Source organism: Mercenaria mercenaria, chromosome 13, assembly GCF_021730395.1.
Source record: "Mercenaria mercenaria strain notata chromosome 13, MADL_Memer_1, whole genome shotgun sequence".
In the NCBI taxonomy this organism is placed as follows: Eukaryota; Metazoa; Mollusca; class Bivalvia; order Venerida; family Veneridae; genus Mercenaria; species Mercenaria mercenaria.
In genome coordinates this window covers 51,564,397-51,588,047 of record NC_069373.1, presented here as the reverse complement: position 1 = coordinate 51,588,047, position 23,651 = coordinate 51,564,397, and the positions used below count along the sequence as shown (strand labels likewise).

At 33.8% G+C, this 23,651-nt stretch overlaps 1 protein-coding gene across 1 annotated transcript; it reads right to left on the bottom strand.

Annotated features, from left to right (window-relative positions):
• Window positions 1–7,823: 7,823 nt before the first annotated feature.
• On the bottom strand, window positions 7,824–19,514 carry LOC123529600 (melatonin receptor type 1B-A-like). Its single transcript, XM_045309988.2, has 2 exons — window positions 19,008–19,514; window positions 7,824–12,391 (listed from the first exon to the last, which is right to left on the bottom strand). Exons 1-2 carry the CDS (start codon window positions 19,294–19,296, stop codon window positions 11,469–11,471), a joined length of 1,212 nt encoding a protein of 403 aa, XP_045165923.1. The 5' UTR covers window positions 19,297–19,514; the 3' UTR covers window positions 7,824–11,468.
• Between the last annotated feature and the right edge of the window lie 4,137 nt (window positions 19,515–23,651).

Genomic DNA, 23,651 nt, shown 5'->3' with positions numbered 1-23,651 from the left:
AAGCATTCAAATTGTTCTTTTACATACTGTTTTCCATGGAAGAAAAAACAACATGTATAAATATGGCGATTTATTTTTTCACTAATGTTCAAATATTTTTTTCCTTTTTGTGTTGCATTAAACGTTTCCTAATTCGAAGCATAAAAGTTACTGTTAGGAATGATATCAACGATATTAGAAAGTATTCTTGCATAAAAAATATTTTTACCGTATCTAGCCGTGTTTTAATGGGAAAAAATGTATAAACAAGACAATTCAGGTAATGTTAATGCATGTTCTTAAATATTATTATCTAAATTATAACATCCCCAACGCACTTTTTTCTCCCAACATATGGTCGCCCTAGTTGTTGCGTTCTCACTTACTCCCTCTGTTTACTCAATTTCGAACGTGACGTCAGAACAACATCGCACTTAATTTATTCGTGTGGCTGTTGTTGTTTTTAAAGATGCTAGGAAGTATCATCCAAGGTTATTTAACTTCTCACAAAGTGAATAAAGTCTCGTTAGAAACTGCAGATTTTAATGTATATTTATAACTCATGTATTTAATTTCAGCCTCTTACACAAGCCTGAACATTCTCTTCGCTTTCAAATGTATGTACACACGCTATATATCGCTATTATTCCTGGCACAATTTATTGTAAAATATTGGTGTTTCTTTTTCTTTTCTTTTTTGATATCGTCACAAGCTTTAAAGTCTTTGGTGTCTAATTCCACTTTCACTGCTTTCGCGCTGCCACCAAAAGATTATATCAGCTAAGTGTGATCGAAGTACGTAACATCTTGAGTATAATATTGAGTATCAAACAGTTGGATTCCATTTTGTATTATTACATTTATCATTTATATCTTTCTTGAATTCAATAAAGCGTGTTATCTTTATTTGAATTTTACAACATCATACTTTCGTTAAGCATGATAGCCTTTTGTAACTTGTATTAATAGTCTGCATCTCTTTCGAAAAAGAAAACGGAGATTTTAAGTCATCAATAGATTATGAACTGAGTGACATACCTGTTAATATAGGAATGACTCGGGATGGGTAAGTATTAATTTAGGATGGGACACATTAATTAAAGGTCCAATACTAAGGAAAGTGAACATTTTAATTTCTTTTAAAAAGCACAGAAACTATTTCATTTTATTGGAAAATGAAAGTTGGTATGTAAAAATTCGAAATAAATCGCAATATATGTACAATTATTTTTCTATGAAGTATGAAGAAAGTTAAAAAGACCTGGGGGTCATTCTGTCGATTCATTGAAATTTCAACATAATACACATACATTTCTTTGAGTTCCAAAGACCTTCTGTAAATTTTGACCTGCCAATCTACATTATTTAGTGTCTTGCAGAAGTCTATGCACTGGCTATGAAAAAAATTGCCAACTCACTTTTCCTTAGTAATGGACCTTTAAGGCTTATTTCAAGTACCTAAACCACAAAACAACGACTCATTTCTTATGCAATAACTTAGTTTTTTGTTGCATCCCACAGATGCATCATTGTTTTGTCATAAGGTATAAAACAGATCTTTTTCTTAAACCTATAGCAAGAACGAATTTTATGCATGGCACGAAACCTTATTGATTGCTGAAAGTCTATTTAAATCAGCTTGATTTCGGATTTGGTTAGAACGGCGAAAACATTTTATAGTCTTCTAGCAATTATCTGTTAGCCTAAAAAGAGAAACATAATTTGTTTCTATCTTTTTTTTAATACACCACTTCACCATTTTATAGCCTTAAAATTACATTCAAGATAATTTTGTATTTGTCTTAGAAGCAAATAGACGCTGCTTTGTACTTCAGCAACTCCTAAGTGATGTTGCTCGTTTCCAGGCAGTTTCCCAATTTGTTTCTCTATTCTGTTGCCCTTATTCTACTAATTGCAATACTTCGGATTTTCTGCATATTTTAACACATCCATATATATACACTGCTATTATGGTTTCCTAAACTACTTTTCCTTAAACACATATGTTTCTATTAGATTGCTGACATCATTTAAAGGTAAACCAAAACGTCTTGACAAAAAAAAAACATATCAATCGAACAAGGAAAGTTAGTGTTACTGATTTAAGTATTTAGAACATACAGTATAAAACATTTTACTTGTTTTATTATATAGGCAAACCATCATCAGACTCATCAAACATCGATAAATATTTTTGTTCTTGTTTCTTGACAGACGATAAGACACATCTAATGGCTGTAGTTTATTTATCAATGGAAAATAGAGCCCTATGATATCCTTTTGTTTTTCAATAGCAAGTCGACATACTGAATATGTTTCCAAGTAAATGAGTTTTTTAATAAATAAACTATTAAAAAAGTCCCATTGCTCAGAAAGAAACATTAATTATGTCAAATAAACAATAGGGTCATACTTTACCAAAACGTCCCAAATATTTTAGAAGCCTGGGGTATCATAGACATTATTATGATTTGAAATTTTGATTGATTAGCTCAACAGTGTATACCCTTTATATAGAGCATGGCTTTTCTAAAAGAAAAATCCATGGAAATAAAGTTAAAATGTAAATTGCTACTAAAGAAGAGGCAAAGATGGTAATCTTACTGTAAATAAGTACTGGTGAATTTTAAACTTATGGGTTTTTTCATATTATCAATCTCTACCGAATGTTTAATAAGCTAGTTTGAAAGATGGTGTATTGTAGTAATTATCTGTTAGCCTCAAAGGAGAAACAATTTGTTTCCATCTTTTTTGTTTACACCTCCTAACCATTATAGCCCCCAAAATGCATTTAAGATAATTCTGTATTTGCCTTAGACGAAAACACTCGCTGTTTATTTCTTCAGCAATTCCCAAGTGGTGTTATACCACTAATCGTTTCCAGGCAGTGTCCCACTTTTTTTTATCTTTTCTTTTGCCTTCATTCTACAACATGTCCAGAAATGAGACCGTTTTTTGAAGAGTATTGTCTTGCTTATTAAGCCAAATTGTTTTAATTTGATGTTTCCCTTTATACCATCATATTACGCCTGGTTAACGCGAGTATCGAGTTTTGTTATTCTCTCTTATCTTGATAATCTTGATGACTTTACACTGGTTTTGTTATTTAGGCGAAATCACGGTAATGTAACAATGGAATGAAACTTTGTACACAAGCGGAGTTTATACCTTGCCCGAGGCTATTTGCAATATACATAACATTGTAATTTCTTCAAATTGGTGATTTTTAACGATAACCGGGTTTTTGTTTCAAAATCGAGAGTCGGGAAGCATGGTATTCCCATTAGTCAGCGTAACTTTTAAATATGATTATATCTTTTAAGGGCAAGAATATATGTATATTTCGAGTGGGAGACGCTCAAAATTCCCTCAGTCAAAACCCCTTGGCTGAAAAATGACATGGTGGTCAAAAAACCTCAGCAGAAATAAGAAGGTGTTCATAATCCCCTCAATGGATTGTCAAAAGTCAAAACCCCTTGGCAAAAATGATGGGGTGGTCAAAATTAATTTCGACTCTCTTTGAAAATGTTTCTTTTCGATTTAAAAAGTGCGGTGTAGAAAAACACTCGTTATTGTGGCTATAGCTACAAGAACCGTAATATCTGTCCCTAGCAACGGGGCATGTCAAACAAACAGACACTTAATCCAATTAGTTACCATAATATACAAACATATGTCAGAATTCGGTTAACTTATTGTCAAACGCGTTATTTCACTTTAAACTTGTATGTACAGAAATGCAATAATTACAATAATTGCAGCCGAATAATATGTTTTCATATTTGTACATATCTTTTATTAATAATAAGTGAAGTATGTGAAAAAAGAGTAATCTGCAAATGTATGTTTTAATATGAATATTACTGTCATTGTCCTTGTGTTATATTTACATGTACAATATTTAAGTTTAACTATGAACATGTAGTTCTATATGTTAAGCAACTTTATGTTATGTTGTGTTTTAATGCAATAAATAATTTTAGTAGTGAAAATTAGTAAATGAGTTAAACAAAAAATGAAATATTTTTATTCAAACATGTAATTTAAAATATTTTTTTTATTTAATCTGACAAAGTAATGACATTAAAAACGGAATTAGACCGACACACATGTTTATCAAATTCAGAGACCTATAACGATACCTGTTATTATATGTATCTGATTAAATCCTGTCGTAATATACAATACATGTACCAGTTTATCCGATGTCAATTGTTACAGTACACATGTACTAAGACGGGCAAAAATTTCAAAATCAGTAAAATCAGTGATATTCAAACGCTTAGGGAAGCAAGAAGACATAAAAATAACTTAAGGTCAAGAAGGCGTAATGCAGCATCATCTAGCGGAACGTCAAACATTACGCTTGACGACACCACATCTTTGCCTTCTAAGCGTTGACGGTAAACAGCTTGTATGCTAAAGATTTCATTTCGCATCCAGTTTTCCGTCATATTTAAACAACACAATATCTACTTGTAGTTCATAAAAGTGGTGGATATAACTACTGCCTACTTTAAATATATTTCCTGATATATTCTTTTCATCAACGCTAGAATGAACACCTTGAAGAAAAACAATTTAGTAATTTATGATTAGAGTAAAAACATGGCTAAGATTTTGTCAGTTTTTGACCGTACCCATATTTAACAAGCAAATAAAAACTTCCACCATTTTTTTTTCAAATTTGAATAACGTGAATATTATAGCTCGAAATAGCCGCTAAATCGCTGTCATTTTCAACTTCAGCTTGAAACAAAACCGGGTGATATCAATGAACTGAAGTTTAAAATATAAAAGATCGGTGTCGTTTCCAAACTTTTACGCAAAAAGTCAGAACCCGGGTCCCCCGAAACATGACCGCTAAGAGTCTGTTTTAAAACGACACTGACGGGATGGGGGTAATAACAATGAACTTTCGCATTTTAATAATTAACTGCTAACTTCATTTCTTTTCTTAATCATATTTGATTGCTCTTGCTCTTTTTTTATAAAGCATATAACACAGAAAAAAAAATGAGATGGGCTAGAAGTTATTTCAACATCGACATATTCAGCCATTCCCACAATGTTAACTTTCAGCTTTTTCAATGGACATTTTAAACCATGGTTAACAAATATGCGCAATTCAGAATTTAAAGTAATTCCAGTTTTGAAACTTCAAATACAAATGACCCTTAGAAAATAGTCTTTTGTCTAATTCACCCAGTCAAAAATTATCCCCAACCCTCCTGTCGGACCGAATGACACATTGGTTGGAGCGTTCGCCCGCCAGCGAATCACTCTATCCGTGACCAATATTTTTCAATGAGACAGTTGTAAGTTACTGTGGAAAAAGAGTTTAGTGCTTGTTAAAAAATAAAAACCCAAAACAATAATTATTCCTGGCTAATTGGTCGAAATATGCACAGTCAAAACGACATGAAGTTAACCTCAGACGTTAAAAATGTACGGACACGAAATAAACATAATTATGGATTTGATAACCATTACGTTGTGTTTGGTTAACGCCGTTTCTCACCAGCTTTTCAATTATGACATGGCGGTCTGGTCTGCTTACACAACATGTCTTTATAGTTTCTAAGCAGCAGGCGCTCTCCATAAGAAATTGACAACTTTCCCACTTCATGGAAGGCTATAGCTAGTCGGGCTCGAACAAACATATCCGGATTCCGGGAAAAATTGTAGTTTACTATGTATGAAACAGTTGAAATGGGCAACAAGTCGTAAAATAAAGGCTGCAGATAAAATCCTACAAACAGACAATGTGACAATGTTACCTTGGTTGAAGAACGCGGGAAAAGACGTAACATTTTATGTGTGCTTAAACTTCACAATTTTCATAGCACCGTAGAGTAAAAATGAACCTGGTAGAACAGTCTCCGGATTTAGTTTGCAAATCCGGAATTTTCGCAAACTCAGCTACCTTTTATCTTTGACTTTTTTGTGATCTTTTGACACCTAACAATAGTTCGGGTCTCATAGAGAAATAATTGGCCATTTCCTTTCAAATATCTCAAACAACGAACTCTTGGGACGGCTTCAAAGTTGGTCCTCCCATGGGAGTATTTTTTTCTCCCGCGGAGTTTTCGCTATCCCATGGGAGGTCCAATCGGAGGTTTCTCGCACTTTAAGAATTGCGGGAGAAATACCCCATTGGGTTTTAACAAAATTTCTGAAATTCATTATTTATCGCTGGTAAGTATTTCTTAGTATTTAATGTTGTGTTGTTTCTATATTAGACCTGAAAATAAGCGATCTGAAAATCTCCCACTGGAGGTTTTCTCCCACATGTGATACTGGCGAACTCCAGCGGGAAAAAGAATTTTATAATCTTATTTTATTCAAAACTTTTCAGGAACATTTTCAGAAAATTAAAAAGAATCTATGGAGGAGAGAACGAGCAGTAAAATGTTTAATAAAAGTATCTTTTTTTTCATTACGTTTGTGTGTGTGTAACATGCATTCAAGTGTACAAGTGTGACAATAAAAATGGGAAAGAAATCGGAAAATGGCTGCTCATAAACAGACTCAATCTAACCGAGTCTGCAATTTTCTCTGTTTGCCTTGTTCTCGGTGCTTCCGGGGGATCTACTTTCCAGATTTTATTACACTTTTTCTATTTTGTAAAATTAGAATACGCTTAAAGTGAAATTTATGTTGTTGTAAATTTTTTTTGTGATTAACTTATTTTCCCTTAAAATACAAACAGTTCTTTCTGAGATTTTGATGCGCAAAATCTGCGCGTGAAATGGGGGCAGGAGAAAATTTAAGACAATACAGCGAAAACAAAGTCGGAGACCCCCGTATTTTTTCCGCTCATTTTACAGTAAAATTTATATGATAATTTTAGTGGGTTTTTTTTTTAATCTATGAAAAAAGTTATTAATCTTTACTGAATGTTTTAATAAGTTAGTCTGAAAGTTAGAGTGATAGAAAGTTGATTTATCAAAAGTATTTCAACACATCTTGGAGTAATTCCAAGCCGATTCAAACAACAAATGAAAGGGGAATTGACCGCAGTGTGAAGTTTGACTGCATATTGTTTAATGAAATGTATAACTTACTGAATTTTTGTCAGAATCCGAATGTTGACTGTCAGACCTGATGGGAACAATATCCCATGTGTCTCTGCTAAAACTGGGAATATTTTGTGTTGAACAGAAGAACACAATATTCTTATCTGCTTCTATAAACATAGACGGAAATACTATTTTGTCTTCGAAATGCAAGAATTCTGCAATATGATAAAACAAACGTATTATCTCAACTAACCTCAATGGAAATATTTATGTTAGTTACACGTTTGCGTAAACGAAAGATGCATTCAAAACTGCTCCCCTCTCAGTATGTTCTTTTATTTGTTATATAAACAAGAGTGCAATGAAATTGCAATGTTACCGATCAAATCATTTGGCTTCTTTCTGTGCTCGTTGATAAAACATGCACAGCTATGATAAAACAAACGTATTATCTCAACTAACCTCAATGGAAATATTTATGTTAGTTACACGTTTGCGTAAACGAAAGATGCATTCAAAACTGCTCCCCTCTCAGTATGTTCTTTTATTTGTTATAAAAACAAGAGTGCAATGAAATTGCAATGTTACCGATCAAATCATTTGGCTTCTTTCTGTGCTCGTTATCTACGATCTTCAATGAATTCTTATTCACGATTTGGACGGAATGCCCCGTACACAAATAGTCTTGATTATTTTATTTCAATATTTGACGCCATGTTAAGTGTTTCAGATTAATAACCCATATCATTATACACAATAAAATGGTTAAAATAATCAAATTAAAACAAAACAAAACATTAGATAGATGTTTTAATTATCACATATACAACAGTGTTAGGATCAAATCATCAAAAGAATACTAGTAGACATCTTTTCACCAAATCAGAAATAAGGCAAGTGTTCAAGTGTTTTCACTAGGTTAAGGTTTTATTTAATAACAGATTTGTCTATTAGATCGTTGATATATCCGTCACAGATATTCTAGGAAACATTCAACTCACAATTTTCTAGAGCAAATATCATTATTTCTGATGTAATCATACAGATATTTAACCTGTCACTAAGATATTAAATCTAATTGCAATTAAAACATTTTCATGACTAATTTATGTAATATTTGGTCATAAATTATCTCATAAAATTATCGTAATTAATGTTCTGTGCAATTTGAAAGAAGAGCAACAGTCGAATAGTTCAGCAGTGTACATTTGCCCAAATATACACAGACAAAGCAAAACAAGGAGGCAGCATGGCCGCAACAAATAAAAAGGAACACAGTCTGGGGCCGACTTGAACGGTCAGTGGCAAAATATCTCTTGGAAATTTAAACCGCTTACTGGTATATTTAACTTTGTATGCGATCGTTTCAACTGTTTATCAGGTGCTTTCAACTTTATATGCGTCGCCTTTATCTGTTCATGCTGTGCATTTAACTATACACACTGTACTTTTAACTATATGCGGATTTAACTGTATTACTGATAAGGTCACTCAAATTATAAAATTGTTCAAGGTGTAGATTTTTTTATACTTACAAGAACTAATTTTGAAAGTTAATTTTACATTAACTTAGTACGCATTTTATTTATCTACGCTCTTTCAAATGAGATAAACGGGACCAATGATAACACAATATTTTCTGTTGTTCGGCAACAGATGGGATCGAACTAAGTTCAAAAGCTACAGCAGCACTAGGCGTGCATTTACACCCTTACCGAAAAAAAGCTCATTACCCTGTAATGGACTGCGTTATTACAGGAAAATGATTTCGTTCTCCAGGTAGATGACTCGTTGTTGATCAAAGATCGAACTAAACTATAACTTTGTTTGTACATCCTATGTAAAAATACCGGCAGACTAACGCTTCCCAGAAAGTAACACTAATGGACGACTAACACACCGAGCAACAACTTTCGCTCCAAATGGTCCGGTAATATTAACAATAAGACATCTATGTGCATTTATCAATAGTCACTAAAATAGAACATCTGGTCTGAAATGTACACTGTAAGTCTTTTTATCAGCAATTATCAAATCATTCAGTACACATCTATTGTCTAAATAACTAACAGTATATATAAAGCCTGCTCGATTCCATTAACGTTTATGATCAACCTAAAGTGAACCGCCTTTAGGGCATGAATTTCAAAGGGTTCATATTTAATTTGGTGTATTTTATTAGCTTATTGTGATCACATTTCTTAACTAACACATGAGTGGTATATTTATTTAAAAGAGTCGATAAGAAAGACGTCACCAATAAGTTGTTGTTTACCGTAGATGTTTACATAATTAGTACTTTTGTTTACCAGAATATATAAGTAATTAGACTTATTATCGAACTGTATGCACATTAGCTCAATTCTAGACGATTATTTTTAGGTATTTTATTTACGAAAATGATGGTAAACAATTTCTGCATAAATGACATTTTTACAGTATGAATCAGACTAGCCATATTGAGGAAAAAAATGAATGAAATTTCACAGCGGTCAAAAGTGAGTCTATTCAGAAAAATGACTGAAATATGATATTTGAAAATATATAGACTGACCCCATTCATAAAAAGAGGGCACAGCTGAAAACAATAGCATAATTCTAGGAGCTAATCTAAGTATAAGTAAACGTCTATTCCAGACAAACCTTCAAAGAATTAATGGTCTATAATTTATCTCTACTGCTAGAACTAAATATAGCATGTATGCTAAAAGGAAAAAAAGTCTCATCTTATAGCCACACGTTCGTTCGTATTTGCAAATTGTAGAGAAGAAGCAATCATAGGTACCATCAGATTGGTTTCTGTCGTTCATAATGACTATGCGCGATATAATCTGTTGATGACATCGAGACGTTCGTCTAATAGATCAGATACGAAAATGCTAATTCGGTGGTCAATAAACTTGTACAGTTCAACTTGAGGTAAAGAATATGTATTGAAGTCGCCGTCAGACCGTCATTCTGTATTACAGACATTATAAATGGCCTGTCCGATGCACCAGTTATCAACATTTGAGCCGCACCATGAGAAAACCAATATAGTGCGTTTGCGACCAGCATGGATCCAGACCAGCCTGCGCATCCGCGCAGTCTGGTGGTCAGGATCCATGCTGTTTGCTGACGGTTTCTCTAATTACAATAGGCTTTGAAAACGAACAGCATGGATCCTGACCAGACTGAGCGGATGCGCAGGCTGGTCTGAATCCATGCTGGTCGCAAACGCACTATGTTGGTTTTCGCTTGGCGCGGCTCATTTATCATCGATTCCTCGTGTCTATATTCAACATCAGGAAACGCCGTAAACAACATCGTTGGTCTAAGCATCAGGCATTTCTTTGAACTAAAACATCTTCTGTGTATTGCATTATCATCGAAAATTTAAAAAGTAACATTCGTCTAAAAGGAGCCATCAAATTGAATATGGTTTACCGTTAGAAACACGAAAATGATAGAGAGAATGTGAAAATAAACACTAAGTTATGTACGTATTTGCGCACATAAACACTGATATAATTTCAATTCAGTATATAACAGATTGCAACTTGTGTGTAGAAGCAGTGCACTTCTCTACTTAAATAAACAAAACATCAGTCATTGCTTAAATGGGTTGCAAAGTTTTTAAACAGTTATGGCGTTTTAGTTGTTTTCAATATTTCAATTTTAAATAATTCATGTGTAGTTTACTTGTAAGTGTAACGTTTAAATTCAAATTGATTCATATTAGCAGTGGTATATTCTATGAGAAAATGTCTTTATATTACATGTTAAAGCAAGTTTTAGAAACAGAAACAAAACATTGACTACAACTCGTTTAAATGGGTCAACGATGTTGTTGTACTTATAAAATAGACTGGCCCGGTTTATAGGTTGGGCAGGGCTACGATATGTATTGTATTTTGCCATCGAAATATTTCTATAAAATGCTTCTTCCCCTTCCGTTTTGATCCGTCCATGTTTACAAACACGTTTTTTTTTTTATTTTATGGACTGTGTATTTACTAAACATTTTACTTACAACAGAATACAAATGTTAGCACTATAACCAAAACTAAAACCATTATAGAACACATGTCACAGACAAACTGAAACAAAAATAATCTGTCAACATTGTTTAATTTGTCGGAGTGTATGGTCGAAGTTTGGAATGAGTCCTGGTGATATTTTACCACAGATCTTTTAGTCTAAGTGTATCTATTACTTCAATGGCGATGGTAGATGGCGCTTTCCTGTATCATAGAGCTGCTTTATTACATCTGTTCGAACAAAATAACACAAGGATCAATCCGATTTGAACAGGAGGCTGTTGAATCAAATAATATATAATGACGCCAGCTAACAAAACGCAAATATTTGACTCGTTCGTGATTCACGTGTGAAATCAAGTATAATGTCATAGCCAAAAAGACAATGGCGAGTGCAATTTCAAAATAAATTCCCAGAATAACTTTTATACACGATAGGTTTCAATATTCAACAAGCTGATTCTAATACAATCATAGGTTTTCGTTTATTTTCGAAGTTGCTATTTTCATCCTGCTGCATGTCAAGTTTATTACTTGACAGGAATGAAATTCGATGTAATTTCGATTCATCGTCAATATCAAGGTCTTGATTGTGAATTTGGTAGGGTGGTTTTGATTTTGAAAACTGCATGGCATGATTTTGGCTAACTAGACTACTAGCCGTCTCAACAATATTGAAATGACACACCCTGCATTTATTGAACAAATGCTTGTAAGCGTCTGCAAATTTTTTGTTTGTAACCAAGTAGATAAGCCAGTTAAGAGACGGGTGCAAGTGAGCAAACACTGTTATATACAAGTGAATTTCGTGCGAGAAGGTGTCTTTGAAATCGATAACTATAAGCAAGGCATATGGTGCCCAACATGTTATAAAAACTGCGTAAATAATAAACAAGGTTCTTGCAAGGTGAAAACTTCTCAGGAATGGTCTAGAGTTACCAGTATGGTTTTGTTCACGAATTCGTTTTTTATGTTTCCTCACATAAAGATAAATCTTCAGATAGCAGAAACCTGTCACGATAGAGGGAATCCAGACTAAAGTTATGGAAAACACGACTGTGTACGGAAATGTTGCCATCCGGTCCCAGATACACTCCAAACTTTTTCTGTCGAATCCGTGGTCCCCGATATCTGCTGCATTTAGAAGAACCAGAATCCCTCCAATAACATAAAATGAAATACAGATACAGACACAATTCCACTTCGTGAAGATTCGTTCATATCTGTCATGTGCACAAATGAATACGTATCGGTTAAAGCTCATGGCCGCTATGGTCATCAGTGACGCCACACAGGAAATAGTACATAGACTAGCAACTGCTTGGCATAATCCTGGAATCCGGTCAAAGAACTCCTCACCTTCTATTTTTGCTGAAAAGATAAGAAAATGGTTTGAACTTACCATTTGAAAACAGCTGTATATTATCTCGATTATTGTAGAATTCTAGTTTAATGGAGGCGTAAGTGAACACTGGAAATATTGTTAATTCATCAATCTTTTTGCTTTTATTGATTTACTAGCATACCGTTTATTTTGTGATGCATTGCAATATTATATACCATTTATATACCATAGTTTATACCATTTATATACTATATATTACCCATTTACATTTTGCAAAGATAGGGAGGGCGAGGGACGTTTATTAAAGCCTTAACAATGCGGTAGTTTTTCATATAAATTTTTTTTATAAATGCATATTATAGCGTAAAAATCACTACCAATTTTTCTGGTATTAACTTGTGACCTTGATTATCTATTTTTCTTGGACACTGTCGGGATAGGGGCGTTTATGAGAAGAAGTACGTTGATTAGAGAATATACGGTATTAAAGAAAGTTGTCATATGGGTATGATTAACATGGACGTGATTATAGTTTGTGGATATGACGTCAGGCGTACAATTACCTTAATGGAGATTACTCTGACCGCAATTCATATTTTAAGTTACAATTCTGTAAATATAAAAATATAATGTGTTTCATAATTTTGAAGTAAAAAATATATGAAAAGACAGAATTGCAAGTTGTTAACTGAAAATCAAGCGTTCTAATGTGCGTGACATTGCGCGATCTCCTTGGACTTCACTTATATGCTTAGGGATGTCGGTCACACGAAGAAATGCTCGGTCGCCCGCTTAGCTCAATAGGGAGAGCGCAGATCTACGGATCGCGGGGTCCTCGAGGCGTATGTTCTCCGTGACGATTTGGTAAAAGACATTGTGTCTCAAATCATTCGTCCTCCAACACCTCTGATTCATGTGAGGCAGTTGGCAGTTACTTGCGGAGAGCAGGTTTGTACTGGTACAGAACCCAGGAACATTAGTTAGTTTAACTGCCCGCCATTAAATAACTGAAATAGTGTTGAAAAACGACGTTAAACCTAAAACAAAGAAATAAACAAACGTATTTCTCAGCCAAATATCGCAGATTTCAGGACTATTTCTGCGTTATTCACCTTTATCTTAAACCTTATTTTTGATAATACTGTGTTATATTGCCATAAAAGTAATCCTCATTGAACAGATTATGTAAAAAGCAAAGTATTTGCCACCGATTCAGTGATGAAGCATCGTTCCATGTAAAGGGTTTAGGTCCACAGTATGACAGATTTGATTTATGTTTTAGAAATATGGGTAATGTGAAATTTACCTGTACAGGTATAAATATTGGTACAAGAAACGTCTATCTTATGTATCATAGACGAAATAGAGGAAATATTTAAATTAGGCCTACATGTAATATAGTAGAAACTCCGAAAACCGGACCCTCCAAAACCCGGAATCCTCTGAAAATCGGACAATTTTCAAAGTCCCAAGTTTTTCTGTTATAAGGTGGGGAAGGAATACTAAACGACCAACACCGGAATAGGGTAAGACTGTTTTAATTATAGTTGTACCGGTTTCGGTCTTATCAAGACCTTTTTCAGCATAAAATGATTAAAATTTTAGACACTAAAGTATATAAATATAAATTCAATTAGAACAGCACTCTGAATACCGGAAGTTTTTTCATGACCAGAAAGTAATATTACACTCTGAAAACCGGACAGTAAGTGTCACACTTCAGTGTAATTTTTACTTTGATTTGATTTTAAAAAATATAATCTCAAGCAGGTGACGATGTTTTTGTTTAGCAACTAACAATAAAAATGTTGCTTAAGTAGGTGTGAAAAACATTGCAATAAATCTGCAATACTGCAGACAGAAAATACACAATATGGAAAAACTTGATCGTGATGAGTCTGTGACACTTTTCCAAGATTCTTCCGAAACCATTTCTTCGAGTGATCAACATTCCTAATCGTGATTCTATAAAATATACGAATGTGACGTATGTAAACGAAAGCTTTAAACGCGTTAATAGGAATGAAATAAATGTGATATGGTTTCATTAAAAAGATAGCATTTGGATTGTAAACTCTAACTATATATAAGTTGGTTTTTTTGCATCTGTTTGGTGAATGAGATTTATATAGCTTGTTTATAAATACTAAACTTTAATATTTTGAAGTTATAAGAGTATATCATCTGGATTGTATAAAACTAAACGCGCCATTCTTTTTTTTCTATAAACTGTCAACATGTTTGAGGTATATAACTAGGTCTTCTCTGATATTATAAATATAAACGCCCTTAGAAGTAGCTATATGAGCCGCACCATGAGAAAACCAACACATTTAATTTCACAGATCTGCAACATCCAGCTGTCTTTATTTTCAATCAATTGTAAACAATTCTAAACATCTGTCATGCTAAAATCCTCCAAGTTTTAAAAGAAATATTTTATACGAGGGCTGTTCAAAAATAACGTAGACTGTTTTGCTGTCAAAAGTCGCCTTTTGTATATAGTGCAATGTGAGATATATGACTGTAATTCGCAATCTCTGTGTAACTCGTATGTCTTTTCTCTTTCAATGTAGGTTAAATGTGGGGTTGGCTAACCACAAATATGTGTTAAACAACACAAATATCCATTTTTAATGTTTCTTAACTTAATTAATGTTCAAAGTCGGCTTTCCTACTTTCAACTTCATTTTTGTCCATACCATGTGATATTTCATTGCCTTTTATTATGAAAATCAACAAAAGGCATATAACATTTTTAATAAAGCTTTGTTGTGTCGAATTAACATTTACTTCATACATGTTACTGTCAAAAATAGAATACTGAAATAAGCCGCACCGTGAGAAAACCAATATATTGCATTTGCGACCAGCATGGGTCGTGATCAGCCTGCGCATCCGGTTTCTCTAGTTGCAACAGGGTTTGAAAGCAAACAGCATGGATCCTGACCAGACTGCGCGGATGCGCAGGTTGGTCTGGATCCATGCTGGTCGCAAATGCATCATGTTGGTTTTCTCATGGTGCAGCTCAACTGTAATAATCTTTGTAACACTCACATTGCAAGATGTTAGAATTTGTAACATTGTTTTCTAAATAACCTAGATGTGAGATTTGAATTGCTTCTGCTTATCTGGTCGATGCAAAGAAATTGTCCCTTTTTATTATCATCGCGACGAATATCTATAATCTAACAACAATGTGCGAGAATTTATCCCAAAGGACGTTTGTGTCGGGAATTTTACAGTAATTGACTTAACAGTATTCAAGAATTACGAAATAGAATTTTTTGGCTGAAGATTCCGTAAAGGAAGATATTACCGTTTATCAACATCGTGAACAGACCAGGTACTGATGTACGGATGATAATACGGTTTATGAGTATCATGAACAGAAGATGATACTTTTTGAATAACATAGTACGGAAGATGACATGAACAAACTCTATACCGAAGCTGATACGATTAATGACAATAGTGAACAGACCCAGAACAGACACGGTACGGAAGATGATACGATTTATAAACATGGTGAACGGACCCAGTGCGACAGATGATCTGGTTTGTGAACATTATGAACAGGCCCAGTGCAGAAGAAGATAGGGTTTACGGGCATCGTGAACAGACCCAGTGCGGGAGGTGATATGGTTGTAGTCAGGAAGTTGATACGGTTTATGAATATCAAGCACGGACCCAACAAAACTTATTCGGCTTTTATTTTGCTTTGTGGCTTTCCATGATTCTAAAGGATCTACTTATAGATTTTTTCAACTAATCAAATAATAGTCTTTAAGTGCCGGTTGGCGACCGTGAAATGTCTCCTCGTATTGTTACATTTTATGGTACTTTTGGGATCATGTAGGCTATTTAGTCTAAATATATCACAGAGTTCCGCTTACGCCCTTTGCTAGAAGGTAATAAGGGAGTAGCACCTTTCATGAACAGACTCAAGCAATTCGCGTTTTGCTTGTTTGAGTTCTATGTTTCCAAAAGATCTTCTGACATACTTTAATATATTTGACCACCGCAGATTGAAAACTACAACATTAGTAATAAACCTTAAAAGCTGGCCAGATTTTGTTAAATTTGTTATAAAAAGTATACTGTTAGTAAAGATCACACTATTTCAATTTCATATTAGACGTAACTGTATTGTACGTCTGACTAAGCTTATATATAAAATCAATCAAGATAAAGCTACGTACCTTCTTAAAATTGCCAAACTGAATAACGAATGGGTTGCTGCAAGGGTCATGACGTAGATATTGGGATTTAAGCATTGTTCACTATTATATCTGCTAAACATAGCGTCATTGCAGTGCGTAAAAGATGTATTGGTGCATCGTCTTTATCTTATGTCTTATCTAGTTGTTTTATATCTTATTTTTCTCAATGCACTTTAAAGGATTACGTATTGACCGAGGAATCGTGTTAGGAATTTTGATTTAAGTATTAGATACTTTGAAATTAGCAATTACATTATGCCCATATCAAGTACGGGGATTTTTAAACTGAACATCTTTTGAATAGGTGGATATAACTTAAAGCTATGAAGATACAATTACCAACACTTTAATCTATTTAATTAATTTATAAGAAGAAATATATTTGTAAGGCAAGAATTTATTTTAAGTCGCCATGAACAAATTGTTTATTTAGAAGCTGCCACTTTAAATAGTTTTATACAGTGTATAGACTTAATTTGGACGATTACCAAGAAAGTGTGTCAATAGTGCCTTTTTCAGAAATAAATCCCGTTTTTATACATAATTGATAATAAAAAACAAACTAACTCTACGCATATTTTTATATAATAAACAACAACAAAAACAACAAAGAAATCAAACGATTCTATTTTAATCAGTTATAAGGGTAAGCAAACCGTTCCAGAGACCTTACTGAAATATTGTGTCATCTGTATACTAAACGTCCGGACAAACTAGAGCTATCACTAAAGGTGATGAATGTACCCCCCCGCATGCACTGACACAGTACATTGAATTTGACACACACAGGACTGCATAATTATGTGGACTGTATGTATATAGTATAGTAACAAAAAACAAAGTCCCATAACTATGCAGAATATTTATCTAAAAGAATGTAACATGCACCATGCACAACTAGGGTTGGTACTGATCACTTGTGTGAAGTTTCATTAAATTGTGTGCAAGGGTTTGGTAGATGAGGCACGCACAAGATTGCATATGTAGGCTGTATGTACATAGTATGTTAACAAGACACAAAGTCCCATAACTCTGCAATGTTTGTCGCTGAAAGAACCTAACATGCCCCATGCACAACTACTGTTGTTACTGATCAGTTGTGTGAAGTTTCATTAAATTGTGCCAAGGGGATGAGGAGAGATGGTGCGCACAAGATTGTGTCTATGTATATAGTATAGTAACAGAACAACAAAGTCCCATAACTCTTGCAAATTTTTTTTCTGAAAGAACCTAACATGCCCCATGCACAACTACTGTTGTTACTGATCAGCTGTGTGAAGTTTCATTAAATTGTGTCAAGGGGATGAGGAGAGATGGTGCGCACAAGATTGTGTCTATGTATATAGTATAGTAACAAAAAAAACAAAGTCCCATAACTCTGCAAATTTTTTTTCTAAAAGAACCTAACATGCCCCATGCACAACTACTGTTGGTACTGATCACTTGTGTGAAGTTTCATTTAATTGTGTCAAGGGGATGAGGAGAGATGGTGCGCACAAGATTGTGTCTATGTATATAGTAAAGTAACAAAAAAACAAAGTCCCATAACTCTGCAAATTTTTTTTCTTAAAGAACCTAACATGCCCCATGCACAACTACTGTTGGTACTGATCACTTGTGTGAAGTTTCATTAAATTCTGTCAAGGGGATAAGGAGAGAAGGTGCGCACAAGATTGCGTCTACGGACAGACGGACAGACGACCAGACGGACAGACAGACAGACGGACAGACAGACAGACAGACAACCTGAAACCAGTATACCCCCCTTACAACTTTGTTGTCGGGGGGTACAATAAGTTAATTATCTAGTGGTATAATTTAAAGTGTGATTTTTCTATCTTGGTTGTCAAACCAAGCAAGATTTAGTTTACCAGAATATACAAATTTCGTAAACATACTTTGCCGAAGGAATGATATAAATGTCAGAAGCAACACGCGTTCTTAAAACTTGCATTTTAGAAATTATATTGCAACTGAACGAAATACTCAGCTTTTTAAACAGTCATTTTAAGAGGGGGCGGGGCGTGTAGTGTGTGTGTGGAGGTGGGGGGGGGGGGGGGGGGGGGGGAGGGGGGGGAGGGTAAGTACAAAATTGTATAAAAAAATTTAAAACATACATTTCTCATAAAGATCTAACTCTGTATAGTGGGTCTTCTTTTGTTCTTTAATACTGTAAAATCATTTAATTTGGTTGGCATGAAATTTCCTGGCTTTGGTCAAAACGGCAATTTCGTGGGTATATGAATTCGTGGCTTTCAACTTTTGAACATAAAATGAATGGGAATTTTACTTGTTCATTGGGATTAAATATAGAGATCTAATTGTTTTTGTGATATCATCGGTAAATTTAACAGAAATCAAACGTAAACCATGCAGTTTTTTACAAGCTACTTAAAACAAAAATCTTAATATTACTTACCTAAAATACTCATAGGATCAGCTACAGCAGTTACATACAGATCTGAAGATGCAAGATTCACTATAAAAATACCTTCCACTTTTCTCAGATTTTTACGACTTATCACACTGAGCAATATCAGAATATTTCCAAAGGTACCCACTATTGTCGCAATAATGAGTATTATCAAACATGGTAACGCAACTTCAGTTCCAGATCTTATAAATTCATGCCTTTTAAAAACTGGTGAAGAGTTTACACATTGAGTGTTCATCAATTTACAATTAGAATCATTCACAAAAGAAGCCATTGCATTGTGCGCTCTAGTTCCTTACGTTTTAACTCTATGATGAAAACATAAACTCTTTTCTGTTTGGCACAATATCCCATTCGAACTTATTATCTTAAAGCATCAGTATACAATTTCAAACAATTTCAAACAATTTCATAGTCTATGAGATATAAAAGACTATCTTCTCATATTGAAATAAATATTTAGATATTACAAATTAAGTATCTGAGCGTATCTCTAACACAGCTAACAACTGAATGTATCATACATCTTGAACAAGAGTGTCTTATCTCAATATAATTTCCATCAAATGACGTTGCGGCCTCCGGAATCAATAGTATATGATCAAATAGCATGCTCTCTAAAGAACAATGATAACATTTCACAACTTCACCGCTAATAGATAAAAGCTTTAATGGTTTATATTAATATTAGATTTTATACATTATCAAGCAATTATTTTACGAAGAAACTATTTTCTACGATTTTAATTTTCGTAGAAAATAAAATACAGTCGAAACTCGGTATCTGTGAAAGTACAATCTAAGATTGCGCAGGCTAGATCTCCGGTGCATTGAATCCCGACTATCTCTTATGTATAAAATGTCAAATCAGCTGGTTGCAATCCCCATAGAAGATTATCTTATCCCCCTATCTAGGCAATCACGCCATTATCATCCGCTGGTTTACAGGTTAATCTCTGCAGCCACTAATTACTACAAATACTCTCCCACCCCCATCCCTTCCTTCCAACATGCCGCTGTTTGCAGCATTGAACACACTTCACCATAACATTGCCCTTCATCCCTGTTTTTATCTTTTAAATCACTAACAAATTTTCTTTTTCCTTTTATTTTGGCCCGATTTTCTTTTATTTTCTACTAATAATATTTGTGCCTTGACGCGCACGAAAGTGTCTTAGTCCCTGTAAAGGACTAGACAGTAACGGAAGATAAATAGATCGATCTCAAATTGAAAGGGATCAAACGTTTCAGTTTCGACCTAATATGATATTTTGTGCACGTGTTTGTTTTCAAGATAGCCGACACTTTGAGACAAGCAAGCTCGAGATATCGAGTTTCAACTGTAATTGTCATATAGTATGCATATAAATACAAGATCAATCAGACCGGAGGTATTCCTCGATTCTTTACAAATGTTTCCATTAACTGTATTTTAACTCTTTTTTTCAACTTTGAGCACCTAACTTACCCTATTCGACTAGGCACATTAGACTGACTGTAAGACTTACAAGACCGTGTCTATTTATTTTCCAAGATTTACGTCAATGTTTTTTTTTTTTTTTTATCTTTTTTGTTATTTTTTTAAAAAAAGAAAAGGCGTTTTTCTGATGATCCGGATATCAAATTCCATTGAATGTATTCACGCAATAGCTTTGATTTCAGACTAAGAGTGGTTTTGATTGAAGAACTGTAAGTGAATGAATCATTATCTGTGACTACATTCAGCCCTACTTATATCATGTTTCGGTCAATAAAATATTTTCTAGGTGAACAACAAGATATTTGTTTCAAAGCGTAAATTTAGATCTAGTTTCAAATAGTCATTATAACAAAAAAAAAAAAAAACATCTTGAAATACTCTTTTTATTTTTCGTATTTTCAGTTCAAATGAAATTGTCTCAACCATTCTGACTTCAAAATGTATACGTGCTGAAAAACAAGTACGAAATCTCCTGTTTGCATGCCTAATGTCGTGCTTCCAAATTTTCGTACAAGAAATATAAAACATTTGTACCTTTATTATGAAACACAAAATACGACTTTGGTGTTGATTGTCATTCGGCTGTGGTAAATATTTATTCGGCTGTGTTTTCCTGTCATTTCGCAATGCTAACTTGTAATTTGGCATAGCTATCTTGTCACTTCGCAATGCTAACTTGTCATTTGGCATTACTATCTTGTCATTTTGCAATGCTAACTTGTTTATCGGTGGTGGTTACTTGTCATTCGTTAGTGGTAGTTTTTCTTGTTCGTGTTTGGCGTTCCATACTTCATTGTTTAGTAGAAATTAATAACAATTAGCTTGGATTAAGTAAAGGGTGACCTTTTTACAAACTACCAACTTATAATAAAATCTTGCGAGAAAATTGATATTTACATAGGTGAAACATAAATATGATTAAAAATTGTAGGGTCGAGGTTTGCCTGGGAACCAAGTACGGAAATTTCCAACTGTTTTTGCTGCAAATTGACAATTTGATAATTTCAGAAACTAAATGAATGCCAATTAACACTAATTACAAAAAACAATTAATGTTTAATGCATGGATATTAGCTACATTTTATTGACACATCATGCATTAACAACGACTTCACAGACTACTCCGAGGAAAAGTAGAACAATGGAAGAATATACTGGATTTTTCAGGAAAGAAACTTTTCAAGAAAGGTATTTCCTTAGATTATCATTTCACTTGTCGATAACAACTTTTTTTTTCAATGAAATTTACATCATACCATTTTAGATATGTAGACTTCTGCCAAAACTTGAAAAATAATCAGTGTAAACATATTATATTCATTTAAGTTTTAAAAGATCAATCTGCTACAGATGTCAATAATTTGAAGTGTTTTAGCGTTATGTCATTTTTTATCATTTGGTTAATTAAGGGTAAAAAACCGGACCTAGAATAGTAACGTCATTTTTTTATTTAGTTTTTATTTTTTTAATTTATTCATTCGTTTACCTTTTTTGCATTTCTGGTGATTTAACACATGTCAACAAAACCCATCTGCCTTGTGATGTTGATGGCAACTAAAGAATTTTATTTTATGCTAACTAATGAAATACTGTATTCTATCAGTTAAATATTTTTATATCTCATCACTCACACTGTGAAAATATGAAATCTATATTTTCACACTGTGAGAGATATAGCTCCGATCTACATGTACATTGTGTATGAATTTTAAATTATTTGTTTAAAACAGGATGAAAATTGTAGTCGAAATTTGTTCATTATAGTATATTTCTCGATTCAAATTATTTTACTTAATGAGAATTTCATAACGTTTATGCAGCAAAAAATAAAATAAAATGGAACTTTATGTTGTGTGCGTCTTTCTAACGTCACAACACGTCTGACATCTTGTCTGTTTACGCGCGCCTGTTTCCCGCGCTGAGATTAAAATTTGTTGCAAAATGCACATCTCAACGTAATTAAGCATAAAATAAAAAGAAAATTTGATGTTTTGTTTTGAGTGAATATGGAATATATCTCACCTCGAAGTGAGAAAATTTTCACATTTTCACTCGCGCTACGCACTCGTGAAAATATTTGATATTTTTTCACTTCTCAGTGAGATATATTCCATATTCACTCAAAACAAACAAATATCCTCTATGTATTTATGTATTTATTGCATTCCTTTTATATTAAAATCAAATATCGTGACAGTTGCTCCATGTTCCTTTTACTATATATCTCGATTCAGGAAAAAGCTATTTCATTAAAATAAAAACATAACATTACACTGTAAATGATTATACTAAACCAGAACTTTGTTATAGTGCGTCTTTGAAACGTTACGACGTTGTTTCTGTTTACGAATCTTAGTGTCCCGCGCTTTGTTCAAACAAGCGTTAGGTGGGGGTTTGTTTTGCGCATGACACATTGTTTCAGTATGAATTACAAGTTGTATCAAGTAATATTATAATTCTTTGGTGGATGGCAATATTATTTAATTTAATTATTATGTCTCCCACCACACAGTGGTGTGGGAGACATATTGATTTACTCAAGTCTGTGCGTGTGTGTGTGTGTGTGTGTGTGTGTGTGTGTGTGTGTGTGTCTGTCTGTCACAAAGCTTGTCCGCACTCTAAGTCAAACATTTCTCATCCGATCTTCACCAAACTTCAACAAAACGTGTGTGCCAATAAGTGCTCGGCCAAGTTCGATAACTAGCCAAATCGGCCTAGGCACTTCGGAATTATGGCCCTTGAATTAACTAAAACACTCAGATTTCTTGTGCATCTTTGCCCCTAAACCGACGCCTATACTACTAGTAGTATAGGGGTCCTTTTGGTGTCAAGAAAGCGCATGCACATGTTGATTAAGTAAACAGTATATAAAGACTGACTTACTATTTAGGTGATTAGGCAGTTGTGGGAGACATGCGCTTTTCTCAAAAGCATCTCTAGTTTAATACGTACTTGACGGTGATAATACTATGTTAACATCTGACAGCAAAGTATGACATTGATCTTTAAGTAATGGGAGTTTATGCACAATCGTGTCATTATGAGGAAAATTTGTGCCAAGCAATATTTGGACTTCACATAGGTTTTCATTTATATATCGGAGACTACGGGAAAATCGCATTTACAATATTTTCGCGAATATTTTTTTT

Bases quoted from the DNA above. Each gene is read 5' to 3' on its own strand.
- LOC123529600 (XM_045309988.2), bottom strand. From the start codon at position 19,296: ATGGCTTCTTTTGTGAATGATTCTAATTGTAAATTGATGAACACTCAA. The intron at 12,392-19,007 runs GTAAGTAATATT...TTATCTTTTCAG, and splicing joins TGATCCTATGAGTATTTTAG to CAAAAATAGAAGGTGAGGAG.